The sequence below is a fragment of the Scomber japonicus genome, chromosome 5, assembly GCF_027409825.1.
Source record: "Scomber japonicus isolate fScoJap1 chromosome 5, fScoJap1.pri, whole genome shotgun sequence".
Taxonomy (NCBI): Eukaryota; Metazoa; Chordata; class Actinopteri; order Scombriformes; family Scombridae; genus Scomber; species Scomber japonicus.
The window spans coordinates 19130229-19146799 of record NC_070582.1 but is presented as its reverse complement, the minus strand read 5'-3'; the positions used below and the strand labels follow the sequence as shown (position 1 = coordinate 19146799).

The 16571-nt window shown below is 39.4% G+C and overlaps 2 protein-coding genes across 3 annotated transcripts; one reads left to right on the top strand and one right to left on the bottom strand.

Moving 5' to 3' along the window:
• Positions 1-792: 792 nt before the first annotated feature.
• Positions 793-5283, top strand: calub (calumenin b). Of its 2 annotated transcripts, none has more exons than XM_053318986.1 (7): positions 793-843; positions 2126-2368; positions 2545-2738; positions 2825-2991; positions 3096-3156; positions 3244-3443; positions 3932-5283. In XM_053318986.1, the coding sequence occupies exons 2-7, from the start codon at positions 2139-2141 to the stop codon at positions 4034-4036; spliced, it is 957 nt and encodes a 318-aa protein (XP_053174961.1). In that variant the 5' UTR covers positions 793-843; positions 2126-2138; the 3' UTR covers positions 4037-5283. The 2 variants fall into 2 exon arrangements, with proteins under 2 accessions (XP_053174961.1, XP_053174960.1); XM_053318985.1 differs by lacking the exon at positions 793-843 and adding an exon at positions 1507-1559.
• A 3536-nt stretch (positions 5284-8819) lies between these two features.
• On the bottom strand, positions 8820-13399 carry LOC128359427 (cadherin-related family member 5). Its single transcript, XM_053319921.1, has 13 exons — positions 13309-13399; positions 12990-13204; positions 11360-11416; positions 11184-11276; positions 11002-11088; positions 10814-10924; positions 10498-10668; positions 10274-10364; positions 10030-10136; positions 9735-9935; positions 9509-9640; positions 9125-9203; positions 8820-9019 (listed from the first exon to the last, which is right to left on the bottom strand). The coding sequence occupies exons 1-13, from the start codon at positions 13397-13399 to the stop codon at positions 8820-8822; spliced, it is 1635 nt and encodes a 544-aa protein (XP_053175896.1).
• Positions 13400-16571: the final 3172 nt, after the last annotated feature.

The following is a 16571-nucleotide window of genomic DNA, read 5'->3' as shown; positions in this document are numbered from 1 at the left end:
TAATATTCTTATAACGAAAGGTTTATCTTTCATTTGAAAATGTATTCAGTAGTTCATGTAGATTTTGGAATATAAAATTAAGATTTTTTTTATTTTTTTTAAAGGTTTCAAAGTCTGGCATGGCATTAATTGATACTGTGACATCATGTAAACCCATGTGTGATCCAAATAAGTCCATGTCATGATTTATTTACAAAATATAAAAAATATTGATTTCAAAGAATTACAGAAAACAGCAAAATGTGCATGTAGTAACATGTTAAATATTTAAAAAATAGGAAAAAAACCCTCCTGACTAAAATCTTAAAGGTCGCTGTAATTTAATTACACATTTCTCAGTGAATATAACAGATTACACTTACAGTTATTTTGTATTTAAACTACGTAACGCGGTGACATGTAACCTATGTGTCTACATAGACTGGGTCTACTGTCTCCCGAACTCTGGCAAGGAATAAATAAGGCAGTGATTTTAAGGACATTCATTGAGTAAAAGGCACCTATTTAAAAAGACTACAGTCAGTAATCTAACAGCCTGATAGCAGAAGGGATAAAAGAATGAGAATAGTGATTTGTTTGGAGCACTGACTGAGTGGTTTGGAGCTGTTTTGGCAGAATCAGCTTTATGAATGAACGAGGTTTTGTTGCCTTTGACGACGTGGCGGTTCTCGGCCAATCCAATCACCGATGCGCTCTTGAATGTGGACCAATGAGCATGCGACATGGCACTCGCATCCTCAGAAGCCGATTGGTCAGCGAGTGTTTTAGCACAGGAAGTGCATGGGTGTGTTTCCGGGAGGAGGGCTCCAGAGCTGCAACGACGAACTTCCCCTGAAGACACCGGTGAGTACTGTTGAGATTATTGCGCTTTTAAACACAAAACTTTAACTCCTGTAGGTGTTATTTAAAAATACGCATAATGTTAAGTAATGTAGTTGGTTGTATATTTTCGGAGGACGAGTGAAACTGCAGGTATGTAGGTAAAAGTGACGGTGAGCTGGGTTAGCCAGACTATCGATGGATGTAGATTGTGAGGTTGCTAACTCATAATAACACTCACAAACATAATATATCACATTTAAAGTGACGAGACATTTAACAGTGAGAGCACAGACAACGTGATGTGTCATACGGAAGCAGTTGACTTGTTTTAATGTAAGCGAGGTAATTGTCAAAATGTTGGTATTTCTCTCTTAATGATGAAACATATTCCTATTAGTTCAATGACAATCACGTATATTAATAAAAATGACTTATATTCTATCGTGGTAGATCCCGAGAAATTTAAGTGTGTCTATTTTCAGCCCCTTTAGTTCAGGTTTGCTGTTTTTAGATTTGTTTAAAAGAGTGGGTCGAATATGCTGGTTGTTTCTAATAGTGATTAAAAATGTTGTGATCCCATTCATCATGTCATTGAGGCTAAACTAAATAGCAGTATTACGCAAAACAGTAAATATTTGAGGCACTTCCAAGAATGATGCAACCCAATTCAACAGGATCACAAACTACAACCTCTAGATTGACCATTCAACACCAATATTTTTATAGCTTACATCAAGGTAAGTAGAGCTGCAAAAATTAGTTGAGTAAGCAATTAGTCACCAGCTATTGAATTAATCAGCAACTATTCTGAAAGTATAGAAAACTAAATGTCTTTAGGTTGTGGACTAGGACAAAACAAGACATCTAGGGACATCCTCCTGAGCTTTGGGAAACAGTTATTGAGATATTCACCATTTTATCATGTTTCATGGACCATTCAACTATTTGACTCATCAAGAAAATAATCAATATTACAATAGTAATTTATAGTTTGAAGTTAGTATGAATTGATTGTTATGTATGAATGGTTATTTACCTGTTGGGAGAATTGGTGGTGGTGCTACTGCAGTAAAGTAACAGAGGGAGAACAAATAAGGGATTGTGTCAGCTGGAACAGATTAGCCGTTGCTGGCACTCATACCTTACACTCTCACCGCTAAATAAACATGGACATGCACAGTTGGCAGTGTGAAAGTGTGATGTAATTTTGATGCACATGCAATACAATGAATTTGGCCAGAAAGCAAAATTTAAGCAATAACCAAGTTGTTGTTTTTTTGTTGTTTTTTTCTCCTTCCTGCAGACGGTGCTTGTACATGTGCAGGATGGAGTTGCGACCACTTGTCATGTGCTTTGCTCTCTGTGTGGTATATGCCATCAGCAAACCCACAGAGAAGAAGGAGCGTGTTCATCATGACGATCCCCTCAGTAACCGTGATCACGATGATGCAGACAACTTTGACTATGACCACGAAGCCTTTTTAGGACAAGAGGAGGCCAAAACCTTCGACCAGCTCACACCAGAGGAGAGCAAAGAGAGGCTCGGGTAAGAATGTTGTACATTTGCACATATGCTTGCAATACATTTACTACAAGTATATGCTGTGACAATTACCCAGTTTCACCTCAGCTAGCAGTAAAGTTAATCTAAAGTGATTCACCACTCAGGGAAATAGGAGGGAAAACCTGAACATTTGCTAAATCTTTGTCTTTTCTCTGCAGCATGCTGGTTGAACGTATAGATGACGATAAGGATGGCTATGTGACTGTTGATGAGATGAAGAAGTGGATCAAACACGCTCAGAAGAGATGGATCTACGATGACGTGGATCGGCAGTGGAAGAGTCATGACCTCAATGGGGATGAAGTGGTGTCATGGGAAGAGTATAAGAATGCCACATATGGATACATTCTTGGTAAGATTTCAGACGGTCTTCATTTTATATATTCAATGTACTGTATAAATTACACATTATACAAAGTTGTGACCTCTGACTTGCAGATGACCCCGACCCTGATGATGGCTTTAGCTACAGGCAGATGATGGATCGTGATGAGAGAAGATTCAAAATGGCCAACCAAGACCATGACATGAAAGCCAACAAGGAGGAGTTCACAGCCTTCCTTCACCCCGAGGAGTACGACCACATGAAAGACATTGTAGTGCTGGTGAGTTTCAAACACATACACACTCACATAGGTGTTAATTAACAACAGAAGACACTTTGTCTCTTACATCTATTTTCACTGTCCTGCACTCCCTCCTCCTGTAGGAAACTATGGAAGACATTGACAAGAATGGAGATGGTTTAATTGATCTTGATGAGTACATTGGTGAGTTCTAACAGCCTGTTTTTAATTTGTACTGTCACAAATATTACAGTGAATCATCAACACTGCTCCTATCTTTTTGTGCTCCAGGTGACATGTACAACCAGGAGGGAGACGCCTCGGAACCTGAGTGGGTGAAGACGGAGAGAGAACAGTTTACTGAATTCAGAGACAAAAACAAAGATGGAAAGATGGACAAGGAGGAGACCAGAGACTGGATCCTGCCCAATGACTACGACCATGCTGAGGCCGAGGCCAAGCATCTGGTCTATGAATCAGATGCAGACAAAGTATGTTTGTTTGTTGAAGGAATCAGTTTGAAAACAGTTTATTTTTCTCCTGAGTTTTATTTCCTGAGTCATTCAATGAACATTGAGTGTGAGGTGGCCTTTATGACTGGATATCAATATCAACATTATTACTAAGCATATTAATAAATACATTATCCACATAGTGGATAGCAAATAAATGTATAGCAAAAAATGCATACTAAAATCATGCCACAAAACAAAGAAGAACATGAAACTACCATCTAGGTTTAGACCAGTGTTTATGAAATAATGAATTTCTTGCGTTTCAATCCTGTCACAGTAAAAGCCCTTCAGTAACACCTCACGCCTTGCTGTCACCAGACAATGAAAGGCTGTAACTGCAGCTGAAAAACTAAAGCTGTTCTCAATCTGATTTTGGACCTTTTTTTTATACTCTTGAGGTTGAACAAAGTATCTCTAGTGACATAAATATAACCTTAACATGTTTGTTATTCTCCCTCTGTCAGGATGGCCGTCTCACAAAGGCAGAAATTGTGGAGAAGTATGACCTGTTCGTGGGCAGCCAGGCGACTGACTTCGGAGAGGCTCTCACTCGACACGACGAGTTCTAATATCTACCTGGCCCCCAAAGACTATGTTCATCCTTACTCCTCCCACAGTGGACAGTGGACAGTTTTTGTTTGGGTTTTTTTTAAACAAGATGAGCTCAGTTAATCCAACGCCACGGACAATAATTTATTTGATCTCTTGAATGTGTCCCACTGTACACACACTAACGCCCAGTGTGTCCTCATGATAAATTGTGCGTAAGATTGGGATATATCGCTAGCTTTTGCTCTGCTTCCACACATTATCCTCGCCTCGTCCAGGTCAGGTGAAGGACAAACAGTGTTTTTATTCTTATGAGAGAATTATTTGAAATAGCCATGTTTTGTTAAGAAAAACCTTGATAGAAAAATATGTTTAGACTTGCAGTTTGTTGAACAATTTGTTTTTGCAATGCACTGGACCATGAAGAGTAAAGCTTATTTCTAGAATTTGTTCTACTCTGTCTAATCATGTAATTGGGTCCAAACTGAATTCACTTGTACTTTGTTTTTTGATGTCTTTATTGATCATAGTTTGATAATGCTGGAGTACAGGATATTTGGAATGAGGAGTAAATGCTAAATTCCAGTGACAATGAAGACTATTTGGACTAGTGCAATACAGTATCATCAGTGAGACCCTGCTGTGTTTGCTAGAGTGGTCCCCCAAACCATCCATGGTAACACAGGCTGTGGTGTGTGTTAGTTGAAGGAATCAAGATGACTTTAGGGACTGATGGATGCTTTGTCAAAACTGCCTCTTCTTTTTCATCACCTCAATATTGTGTGTGTCTGTGCGTGCATGTGTGTGTGTGTGTGTGTGTGTGTGTGTGTGCGTGTGTGTGTGTGTGTGTGTGTGTGTACACTTATATACTTGTATTCTTGATGACAGATTTCCCCTTTTTTTCAATGTTATGTTTTGAGTTTTGTGTAATTCAGCTCAACTACTAACTCATTTGTGTGCCAAGCAAAAAAAAACTTTGTTGTTTTTTGTAGGCAGTTAAAAAAAACACTTTCTCCTGCATATCTTGGGAGCTAAATATCTTTATGCTTGTCTTATCACTACCACCATTTATAACCACTGTTGATAATTTTTATGGTATATTATAATGTACATGATGTTTTTTTACAGGCTCACTGCAGCGACATGCCTTTCACGAGTGACTTTACTGTAAATAAGTTGTTGGTCTGCAAACTGAGCACTCTAATAACAATCAGGTCCAGTTTTTGTGATTGAGAGGAATGTCTCAATAAAACAAATGAAATTGGAACTTTTAGTCATCTCCATTATTTACGGACGCATACTTTTCACGGTTGTTTCCTTTGTTTCTGTTTTTTAATGCTGGTTATTTCATTTCTAATAACTCCGGATAAAAAAAGGTATAATTCAACATTAAGTGTAACATGAAAATTGGGAGTGTTGCATTAGAAAGCTTTACTGTGCTCAGTTTTCCCAGCTTTTGCCTTTCTAGGAAATGGTCTGTTTCCTGCTCTCCATCAGGCTGTTGACCCCATGGATTGTTGTTTCAGATGTTTGGGCTCAACATCCTCCTCCTATTACTTCTACTATCTACTTACCACCACAGACTTTTATTTGCATGTTTATTCAAGCAATATTAAATACTTTTTTTTAATTGATCACACACAAAATCATAGTGTCAATGGTTTTACCCACAATAAACTCTTATTTGCATGTGCAGGGCCATTAGATGAAGTGGGTTAGTCTCCAGGATTCAAGCTGATGCTTTATAGCTAATCTTGACAGTCCCATTGTACTCCGCTAATAGATCGCTAATTGAATAAGACATTCAAATACAGTCACATGCTGCACACACTATACTGTAGTCAAAGTAGTGTGAGAGTTTTCCCTTTTTTTTATCACCAGTTTGTTGGTGTTTTTTGTATTTTAATGACACATTCATGGGTATCATGCACAAGACATGAACAGAGGTCCCAGATTTTTACTGCAAGTTTAAACCTTTACCCATCTCCATCTCAACCTTAACATAAACATTCGCCACACTTAAACACATAACTCTAACAGGATCCATAATTTAGTGTGAAGAACTGCTCATAGTTCATTGTTTCAGTTGGACAATAGCTTTACTCATGTTCAAAGAAAAAAACTGAGGCAGCTTGCAGAGTAGGCATAACAAAACAGGTAAAGCTGCAGTAGGTACACTATATCAGAGTTTGGAATAACATCTGCAGCTATTTATAGGATAAATCCACAGTAAATCATGCAGGACGCAAAAAAGCTTTTCCACTTTTCTTTGTGACTGTGACTTTAAATGCTGAAGACATGCTGCACATCTACCTCTGTGATGTATCACATGTTACAAGACCAAACCGTGTCACAAAGAGAGCAGTGCAGCTGCAGATTTCCACCCTACATGATTTTTTCGTGGATTTAAAAGAATATAGTCTTATTATTCGTAAACAAATAAAAACAATATATTGTGAGTAATGACAGGCTAGTACTGTGAGAATATGCTGGAATTATAATTTATACATGATGAGATTTCTTTAAAAGATTGTTTTTAAATGCATTGTGCTTTCAAGGTCACTCATTCCTGTCACCTAAGCTAATTATGTGTTGTATTATAATTAATCGTCTTAATTGTGTGTTTTTATGGTGTATCTGTGTATCGTGTCCTCTTCCATGCCTTGGCAGTGCGTACAGTACAGCAGAACCACGTTCAGGTGTTTCTTTTTTGCTTGATGACGTGACCATCTTCACCTTACCTCCTCCACTCTCTGTCCTCCACCACGTCACTCACAGTACCTGTGATATTATAGTGACATCACTTACGAAATGTTATAAAAATGGGATTACAGCGAGCCATAACTCTCAGCAGTTCTTCATCATCTGGATCTAACTCATCCTCACCCTCACTGTTCTTGTCTGCGTCTTCATCTCCCAGAATGCCATCATCCTCCTCTTGCCCCGCCTCACGACTGTCCTGGGTGTCTCCTGAGTTTGTTGACAGCCTTCTGTCCTCAGATGGGGCAGCTGCTGCCCCATCCGGCTGCTCTGGTGCATCTGGTTGGTCCAGTGATGTAGAGGGTTGGTCTTCTGCTATGTTTACAGTCATAGATGTTTGCCCTGGTGTTACTGGAGGGGTTTCAGCAGGAGATGCATCTATATGTACCAGCTTGGCTTTTAAAAGTTCATGCTCTGGAGAGGGCGGGGGTGTGTTTGTCTGCTTTGGGAGGGGCGAGGAATCTAAAGGTGATTGTGGATGGTTTGGGGGGGTATCCGTGCGAGGTTTGATGAGAGGTTTCTCTGTCTCTGCTGAGGTGATTCGGCTATCACTGCATGTCACACTGGATGGAGAGGACTGAGAGGAGGGGTGGGTGACAGGTTCAGTTGGGTCATCACTGGTGTTTTCCTGTGAATCTGGACCAGTGAAAGGTGGTTGAGTGATAGGGCTGGGGTCAGGTAGGTCCACAGTGGGGTCCGGGGTTGTGTCAGGTGGAGGGGTTGGTGACCTGATCTTGTCTTGAGTTGGAGGAGCATCTTGAGTTTGCCTCTCATCCACAGTGATTTTGTGAAAGGTGGGCGAGCTAGACACGCATTTAATTGGTGTAGAAACATTATTATTGAACATCACAGGGCTGCACACAGTTTTGATTGGAGTGAAGCTGGTATCAGGTGTTGTTTTGGGTGGATCGGGTCCTTGGCACAACGGGACGTCTTGGTGGGTGTACATAGGAGGTTTTTCTGGAAAACTGAAGGAAGGGTTGCAGGTGCCATATTCTTCATTGCTGAAAGGTATGTCTTCCATCTGTGACATGGCACTGCGGTGACTCACCTGAGGAGCCACCAGAGTCATCCGGCCAACATTTGGAAGAAAAGAATAGGTATTATATTGCAAAGAGGAGACGAGTGCAGAGTGAATGCTCTGGATTTAGTGTGATGTGTAGATATTATCACATTTTAATAACCACAAAGATCAGACAGTCTAGCCTTGACTGAGTAACTAACTAAATGAATGAATAAATTGCTAAGTGAGTGAGTTACTTTCCAGATTTCTTGCATCTTCAAATATAAATAGTTTATTTTATTCTTTTTTTATTTTTTTATTCTTTTTTATTTATATTCTTTTAATAGAATTTCACACATGCTGCCATCATCAAGTATCCATTTCTTATTTGATTTTTATTAATTTTCTAACCCTAACCCTATCAAAACACTGAAACACACAATGTGTTCATCTTTTTCTCCATTTGATTTGTAGCACTCAGTCCCAAGCCCAACAAAATTTCTTAAAAGGGCTTAAAATATATTGTGTCATTTTTAAAAGAAGTATCCAAAAAAATCTTACAACAGTTGAACACTGTGTTTTTTTTTAGCAAACATTCCTCAAACAGGAGGGGATAGTGATTTGGTGGGGATTATTTTCTTTGGTGGATTAAAACACATTTGATGTTTTAGTGAGTATTTATGGTGGCAGGGGATTGTGTGGGATTGACTCAAAATCACTCATGTGCATGTATATGTTTTGACAACAATTGAGCTCAGTGGCACAAAGGAATTCCCTTTAATTATTGAATATCTGGATGGATCTAGATGTCTATTCTACAATAAGCACTTGTACAATATATTGATTTAATAGCTAGTATACTATAAAGTAACAACAAAAAAGAAAACAGGACAAGAATAAGGAGGGGCTGTAATAGAATATAAATCACTCACCAGTTGAAACCATCGTAAGCTCTATGGGAGTATTTAGAGAATATTTCAGAAACACAAATGTCTTGGCAAATACATCTTGGTAAATATGAACTAGATTTTAGTCATTCATCATCTCACCACATTGGGGTGTTTGCCCTGGGCCACACAGCCTCTCTCCAGTGGGCCCTTATGCCCTTTGTGTCTCTTCTTCAGCCACATTATCAGACACAGGATACATCCAAGTATAGTCATGAACACCATGCTCAGGAACAACGCTTTCCCCACAGTGCAGCTTATCAGATGTTCATCTCCCAGCGGACTCATAGGGACTGCAGTGTACAACATACCCACACAGACACATATGCATAGAATTTGCTTCACTTTGTAAGATCATCAGCAATCAGCAGTGTGTGAAAGCATGAATGTGTGCTTACTTGATTGTCCTTCAGATAACACCTCCACCACCACAGTAGTAAAGGTGGCATCGCCCGACTCTTTGTCTATAGCCATGATCTGGGTGTAGAAGTATAGAAATATTCAGTAAAATTAGGTTAGCAATAGGTCATGCTCATTGGATATGAGATGAAGTGCTTGGTTAATGACATACTAGTGGCTTTTTAAGGTTTTAGCCAAGTAATATGAAGTCGTGCAGATCATTTTAGATTTATTGAAAATCAAACAATATTGTCTGGTATGATTTGAAAGTAAGACACGACATGACTACTCTGGCATAAGGTGTACATAACACAGAAAATTACAACCAATTGTTCTTTTATGTCATTAAACTTAAACAGATGTTTCCACTGACTGAGGCTCACCTCAAGAAAGTGTTTCTGTTCTGGTTTGAGCTCATTGGTCATGGCAATCAGAAGCCCCTCCTGTGTGACCTGGTAGATGTCTGTGTGATTGGATGTGGGGCTGAAAGTGAAGTGGATCATGGGATTGAAGCCCTGCCGATTTGTGGAGAGTAAAAGGGAGGTGGTGGGTACCAGAAAATGAAACAAATACAGAGTGTGCTGAATGGGTGGATGGAGCAGTACATACATCCTTGAAGTCCTGGTCCTGTACATGTAACATCAGTGCTTTGCTGCCGTAGGTTATGACTAGGGAGATGGTACTCTTTCCTGCACTTACAAAGCCGTTGTATGCAGCCATGTCAAACTTTGGGTAAAACTGGTTCACTGCCACAACATGGACCAACACTGTAGCAACAGAGTACTTCCTGGGGTCATTGTCTTGGTATGCCTGGTTGCAAGACACAGAGAGAATGGTACAGGGAGAGGAGAGTTGATATTTTTACACCTATTATGTGACCCACATATGAATTCGTTAATCTCACCATGACCTGAAGATGTGACGTTGGAGTTGTTAGTCTGTCCTTCACCGCCTGAGTCAGTCTCACTTCTCCTGTCTCTCTGTCCATCAAGAAACGCCCATCATCGTTCCCTAGCATGACCACAAACCCAGTCACAGATATACACATGCAAGCACTGCCCATTTAAAAATGATTACTGCATATAAACACACTGTGTGTGTGTGTGTGTGTGTGTGTGTGTGTGTGTGTGTGTGTGTGTGTGTGGTACCTGAGATGATGGCATAGCTGACTGGGGAGTTGAGTCCTCTGTCTCCATCTATTGCATGAATGGGGCCAGGAGAGAAGTCCAAAACAATGTCCTGCAGCATGACACACATTTGTTGCATTTGAAGTCATGGTCACTTCCTAACTTGGTATAACAATAGGTGGTTCAATAAAAAGTCCATGTCTGAAACTTGCATCTGGTGACCAAGGTAGAGTTTATCAACTGACCTCTTGCCCCTCTGTGACATTGACTGTGTATACGGGGCTGGTGCAGACACGACTGGTGTCATCCTGAAAGAGTAGTGTGCAGGGCAGGAACTGTGGGTACTGGTCATCTCCATCCAGGATGGTGATGGTGATGGTGGTGCTGGTGTTGAAACGCTCAGCTGTGCTCATTTCCTGAGATCATCAGGAGTTAATGTGTCTTAAGTGGACATTACATCACATCATTCATCATCTATTTACTGGGAAGTGACCATGGAAATGACTTAGGATGATAAAAACATATGGACAAATGTCAAAATCAAAAAGGTTCATAACTTACTGAGGCATGAATGGTGATAGTGAGCTGAGTTTTGGTCTCATAGTCTAGAGGCTTGGACAGGATCACCTCTCCACTGTTTGGAAGATCGATTTTGAAGTACTCTGCATCAGACTGCAGAACACACACAACAATGAGGCAGTGATAATGTTGTATTTGTCATGTTTTAAGAGTGTAAAAGTAGAACTTACTGTTGACTGGTCAATTGAGTAAATGATCTTGTCGTTATCTGCATCTGTTGCCTGGACAGTAAAGACGAGTGTATTCACTGGAATCAGCTGGAAAACACAGACAGGCAGACAAACACATTAGGCTTATTTTATTCTTTGTTCTGTGTATGCACTGTAAATGTGTTTATGTATGAGCATCTTACCTCACTCATAATAAGAGACTGGACAGTGTCTTCTGCAAACACAGGTGAATTATCATTCTCATTGAGAATCTCCACCATGATCCTGTACACACTCTACAACAACAGTGAAAAAAGACAAGTGCAGATTTAAACTTTGGAATGGAGATGAAGACTTAAGATAAAGGGACAAAATGTACCTGCAGACTGTCGTCCTCTTGACATGATAGCTCAGCCATCAGGACGGGACCCTGCACCTGAGAGACAGGAGGACAGGAGATGCCAACAGATTTATAGACCCATATTCAGTGTGATAGGATATTTCAATACAAATACTTTGATTACACAACTGAGACTATGTTATTATCTAAATCATGATAACCAAAAGAGAAACCCTTATGTACTGAATCATTGAAATACAAACATCCTTCATTTTCATGCCATTTTGTAAAAACACAAAGGTGCAAATATTTTCAAAAAATAACCTCGAGCATTATGACTTTGGCACTAAAAACATGTGTTCTTATTTTCCTTCACTAGTAATGATTTATTCTTAACCTACATATGCCTGCCTTAATTTCATATACAGTAAGGATGAATGTAGAAAAATATTCTCACACGGTTTTTCTAGGGACACACAATGCACTTTATATTCCCTTATATTCTCATATTTTTTCTGTTAAATATTAGTAAAGCTACTGTTTATATGGTCATGAATGAATTCTCATGGCCAATTATATATATTCTTTGTTAATTTATTAAAATGTTTTTGCTATTATTTAATGGTTACAGTATAGTCTTCTTACATTCAAATATTTAATTAACTGCTTTGGCAGAGAAGGTGGCAACAATTACAGCTGAAACCGTCAACTCATCAGTTAGTTAACTGGCTTTTAGTAAATTGATCCACAACTATTTTTAATAATTGATTTATTATTTAAGTACATTTTCAAACAAAAATGCCAAACCTGGTCCCAGCTTTTTATTTTATTGTCTGTGTTTTTTCTGAAACCTTAAGATTTTGGACAATTTGAAGATGTCACTGTTGGTTTTTGAAAATAGTGATGGACATTTGTCACTGTTTTCTCATATTTAAAAGACCAAAAAATGTATCAGTCAATCAAAAAGAAACCTGGCAGATGAACTGATAATGAAACGTCTTGGTTCTACAGAGAGGTGTCTGCACACTGAATTAATGATCCCAAATAATGTATTTAGCTCAGCCACAACATTTTAACATGAAATCTTTATCTAGTATATTCAGGTTTATATATACTTAGAGTAAATATAACCTGATTCAACACTGATTGAGGGTACAATTACTATTACCACCATCAATGATCCTAGTTTATACAAAAACTTGTCCCGGTAGCTGAAAGGTTAAGGTGCATACAAGTGAACTGCAATACCCACAGTTTTATTCTGACTGGTTGCATGTCTGTTTCCTATCTCTCTACAGTCAATCATTGTCAAATAAAGGCAAAAAAGAGAGACTGATAGCAAGAGGGAGAGAGAGATTGTTAATCTGGTTGACCCTTTAACAGCTGCCAAGATGTAAGACAGCTGACTGAGAAGACGATGACGGTAAGAGAGATTGTGTTTGGTCCAAGAAAAAGGTTGTGAGATTCAACCTCTGAAAGTTTGTTTCTAAATTTAGATACAACAGCCTCATTGCGTCCTCACACTGTCATGAGTATTCCTGCAGATTCAACTAAACCGGTCCTCATCAGTTCAAAGAAACTGTTGAACACATAAAATGTTAAATGAATAGTTTTCTGAGGAATGTCCCAAATTTCATGTAAATCAGTGTTTAACAAGAAATATCGTTACCTCTCGGTCGAGGACCTTCTCAGCTGATGTGTTGAGCCGGATGTTTCTTCCATCCAACCAGAACCAATCCGCATCTTTCCCATTCAGGCTCCAATGAACCCCCTCCATTGTGGTGTCGGTCATGAGTTCAGCAACAATTTCTCCTGAAAGGCTGTTTTCTCTGACTGTTGCAAATACATCCTGACCATCCAAACATCCATCCCATCCGGACATTCCTGTTAGAAATGCAAAAGTACACAATCACAGAGGCTGAGAGATGCATTAGTTCTGGCCAAGGGCAACGTTTTACTAAGAACATATGTATGTGAAGTGGCTGTACCTGTGACTGTGTGCAGACTCAGGAAGACCATCAAAGAGTAGGCAAGAGTCTTGGCCTGAGACAAACTCCATTTTAGGTCAGTTGGGGCCATTCCTGAGCTCAGTCAGGCCTCAGGAACCAGTTCTAGTGAAGTGGAGAGAAAAACATATCATTTCCCTCTCTAATGACTGAATTAGAGGGTAAGACTGGGCATTAATACTAACTCCATGGTGACACATCTTAAGAATCATCATTGGGTTAAAACCCTCTCCTAACACAACCATACACTCTCTCTCTCTCTGTCCTATAATTCCCTCAAATCCTCACTAAGTGGGGTTTTGCCTGGCTTTCCACAGTCTGAGACAACAGACGAGTAGAAGAGTTAACAAATATCCCCTTTCTCTTCAATTGTTTCCCACCTGATTCCTTTTATACTGATAATGTTTAGTGTAGACCCTAGATATTTAATGACACCAGAAGATGTACTAACTTGAAAAAGAATGAAGAGCAAGATCAGTACTCACCTTCAAATATATCTTAAAACATGATATGTGTATGTGAATACATGTCTGTCACACTCAGATGAGTTGATGGGTGCACTGGTGTGTGTGTGTGTGAGTTTTAATGGTCTGGGAAGAGCTTGGCAAAATAAGCAGATTACATCCTACCAAAACATGATCTCTGCTGCCCATTTGAGGTAAATAAACACATATAACATCTCACTTATGCACTCAAATGAATCAGCATGATCATAAATATAAACACAGAGCTACACTGCTGTTTAGCTACTGACCTGTTGTTGTCAAATTCTCTACTGCTTGTATGTCAGTCTCCATATCCTCCTGAAATGTGATGAAAGCAGCATCTCTGATTCACACACACAACATCCCTCAAAAAGCCACTCAAACCTACACAAAAAGGTCACCTGGAGCTTTTGGGAAAGCAACAAGGTGACAAAAATAAATAACACTGACTACAGAAACACACGCCGACACAAACACTGACCCCCCCACATACATTAAAAAGTAGACAGCAGATTATGGTGTGGTTTCCTGGGATAAACTTCAGCTCAGAGGCTAAAGCCTGAGGGTGGGGCTTACCTGGTCAGGGACAAACACTGAGCCAATCAGATTAGAGACGGCAAGAACCAGGCAGTGAGGTCAGAGACCGTGGCCACAAGTGAATCTAAGAGATTTGTCTGGCCCAAAAGACACTTGACCTTCATAAACAGTCTGTCATGCAATCGAATCTGAACAGTCAGAGTCAGTTCATGCTCAAGCTTCACTCGCTGTGCTACAGGGCCTAACAGAAATGTTATTTTATTAGGTGAATATGCTTCCGTTTCTTGAAAAATACTTTTCAATGTGTTGTTTGGGTTAGAACTTGTTAAAAGAGCCCGAGCATGTACTTTGGCTACACAGCTTGCACCTGATGGATTTGTTCAATTAGCGACAACTAATGGAGCCTGACAAGGGATTAGCTATCAAACATCGGCAGCTCACCTTCTGAAGATTAACCCACATCCTTTTACACACTTGTCCCAGCATGCACAGGCATACACACACACACACACACACACACAAAGACACACTATGTCTTCAAACATCTTTAGGGCTCCTGTGATGAAAGCATGTCTGGCTCTTTGAGAAATGTTTTGGTTAGTGCAGACTTGTGAGCATTTTCCATTGTCAGAAGAAAAGCAGGGGGAGCAGGCGTGTTTGGAGTCTGCCTCCAGGAATGGGTTAGGGTTAAAGACTGCACAGTCTGTGTCCCTGAGAGAGAGAAAAACGTTGCTTAGATCATATAAATGTTCAAACATGCTGTCTCAAGCAGCATTAAAAGAAAATGAATTGAAATATGAAGATAGAGCCTGCACCTTTCTCCTCTCATGTTATCATTTCGTTTTATGAAGCTGCTACTGACAAATATTTGAAAAGATTAATCTCATTATTAGAGTAAAAAAGAGCCGTAGTGTTTGTGTTATTCTGCTGTGATTGAACTTGTCCACTGGATGTCAGTAGAGATGTGGTTAAAAAGATAAAGTCATGACAGATGGCTGATGCAGTAAATAATAAGCTGTCATCATCATCTGAACATCTGTTTTTCTCCAGAATTTCTCTCTTTTTTTTCTTGTAATGTTGTCACTTGGCAATCATTAAAAGCTGAGCTGATACTGATGAAGACTGTTGATTCTTCATCTCACTAGACAAATCTACTATAGCAGACACTGTTAACATACTTAACTGTCCACACTCAAACATGAAATATCGAGACATTTACAGTCGGATAGATAGATAGATAGATAGATAGATAGATAGATAGATAGATAGATAGATAGATAGATAGATAGATAGATAGATAGATAGATAGATAGATAGATAGAGCAAAATAGATTGGAGTTTGGTTGAGACATAACCAAACGTCACTCTGTCTGTTCCTTCAATAACGTTGTCAATAACTGGTGGTGTATTAAATAATTAAATATTGCAATAATGAATGTCACATTAAAAATATTTTGAGACCACTTTCATTCAGGGCAAACTTTTCTTTCTCCCAGGAGAAGTTGCTGGATTTGTCCTGCACATCTGCCCAACTGGGTGTAACACTAACCTACTTCTTCTACACAAGCGAAAGTCCAACTGGGTACAGATGAACATGTGAGAGCAATATATTTTCCTTGTCTTTGTGGTTTTAGCAGATTTTACAACCTTAAAAAGGGTCAATGCTACATAAAAAATGACACCCCAAAGCAAAAATGTGCTGCTTTCTTACTGCTTTATCGAAGTCTGCAATCAGCCACAAATTACCACACCATCCAGAGGGATTGGGTGTATGTTTAAAAAACTCTGAAGTGAATAGAGCTGAAAGTTTTAATTTTGGTTATTACAGGCTTTGATTATTATGAGTCATGGATGAGGTTTTGTTTGGTATGCGTACAGAAGGTGAAAAAAATCTGAGTTACAATCAGGGGTGATAACACAGCGTCTCATTGAGTGTTTGCAGGAGTCTGGCTCTCCTTTGACGGATAAAATCACTGCAGGCTCTCTTTGTTGGAAAACAAGTCTGGCACCTGGTTGAGCAGGGATCATCTGTCTGCTGCTGCATCCATTAGGAAATGCATTGCGGTCCTATCATCACAACTTCAACAAGACGGAGAGGCATATGTTTGTTTTTCTGTGTATGAAGTCTCAATGCTATTTCTTGTGGGGGTGCACTCAAAGACGGGCTCTGAAATAATAAACACAGCACAGATGAATGAGACAACAACATGACAGAAAAAGCCA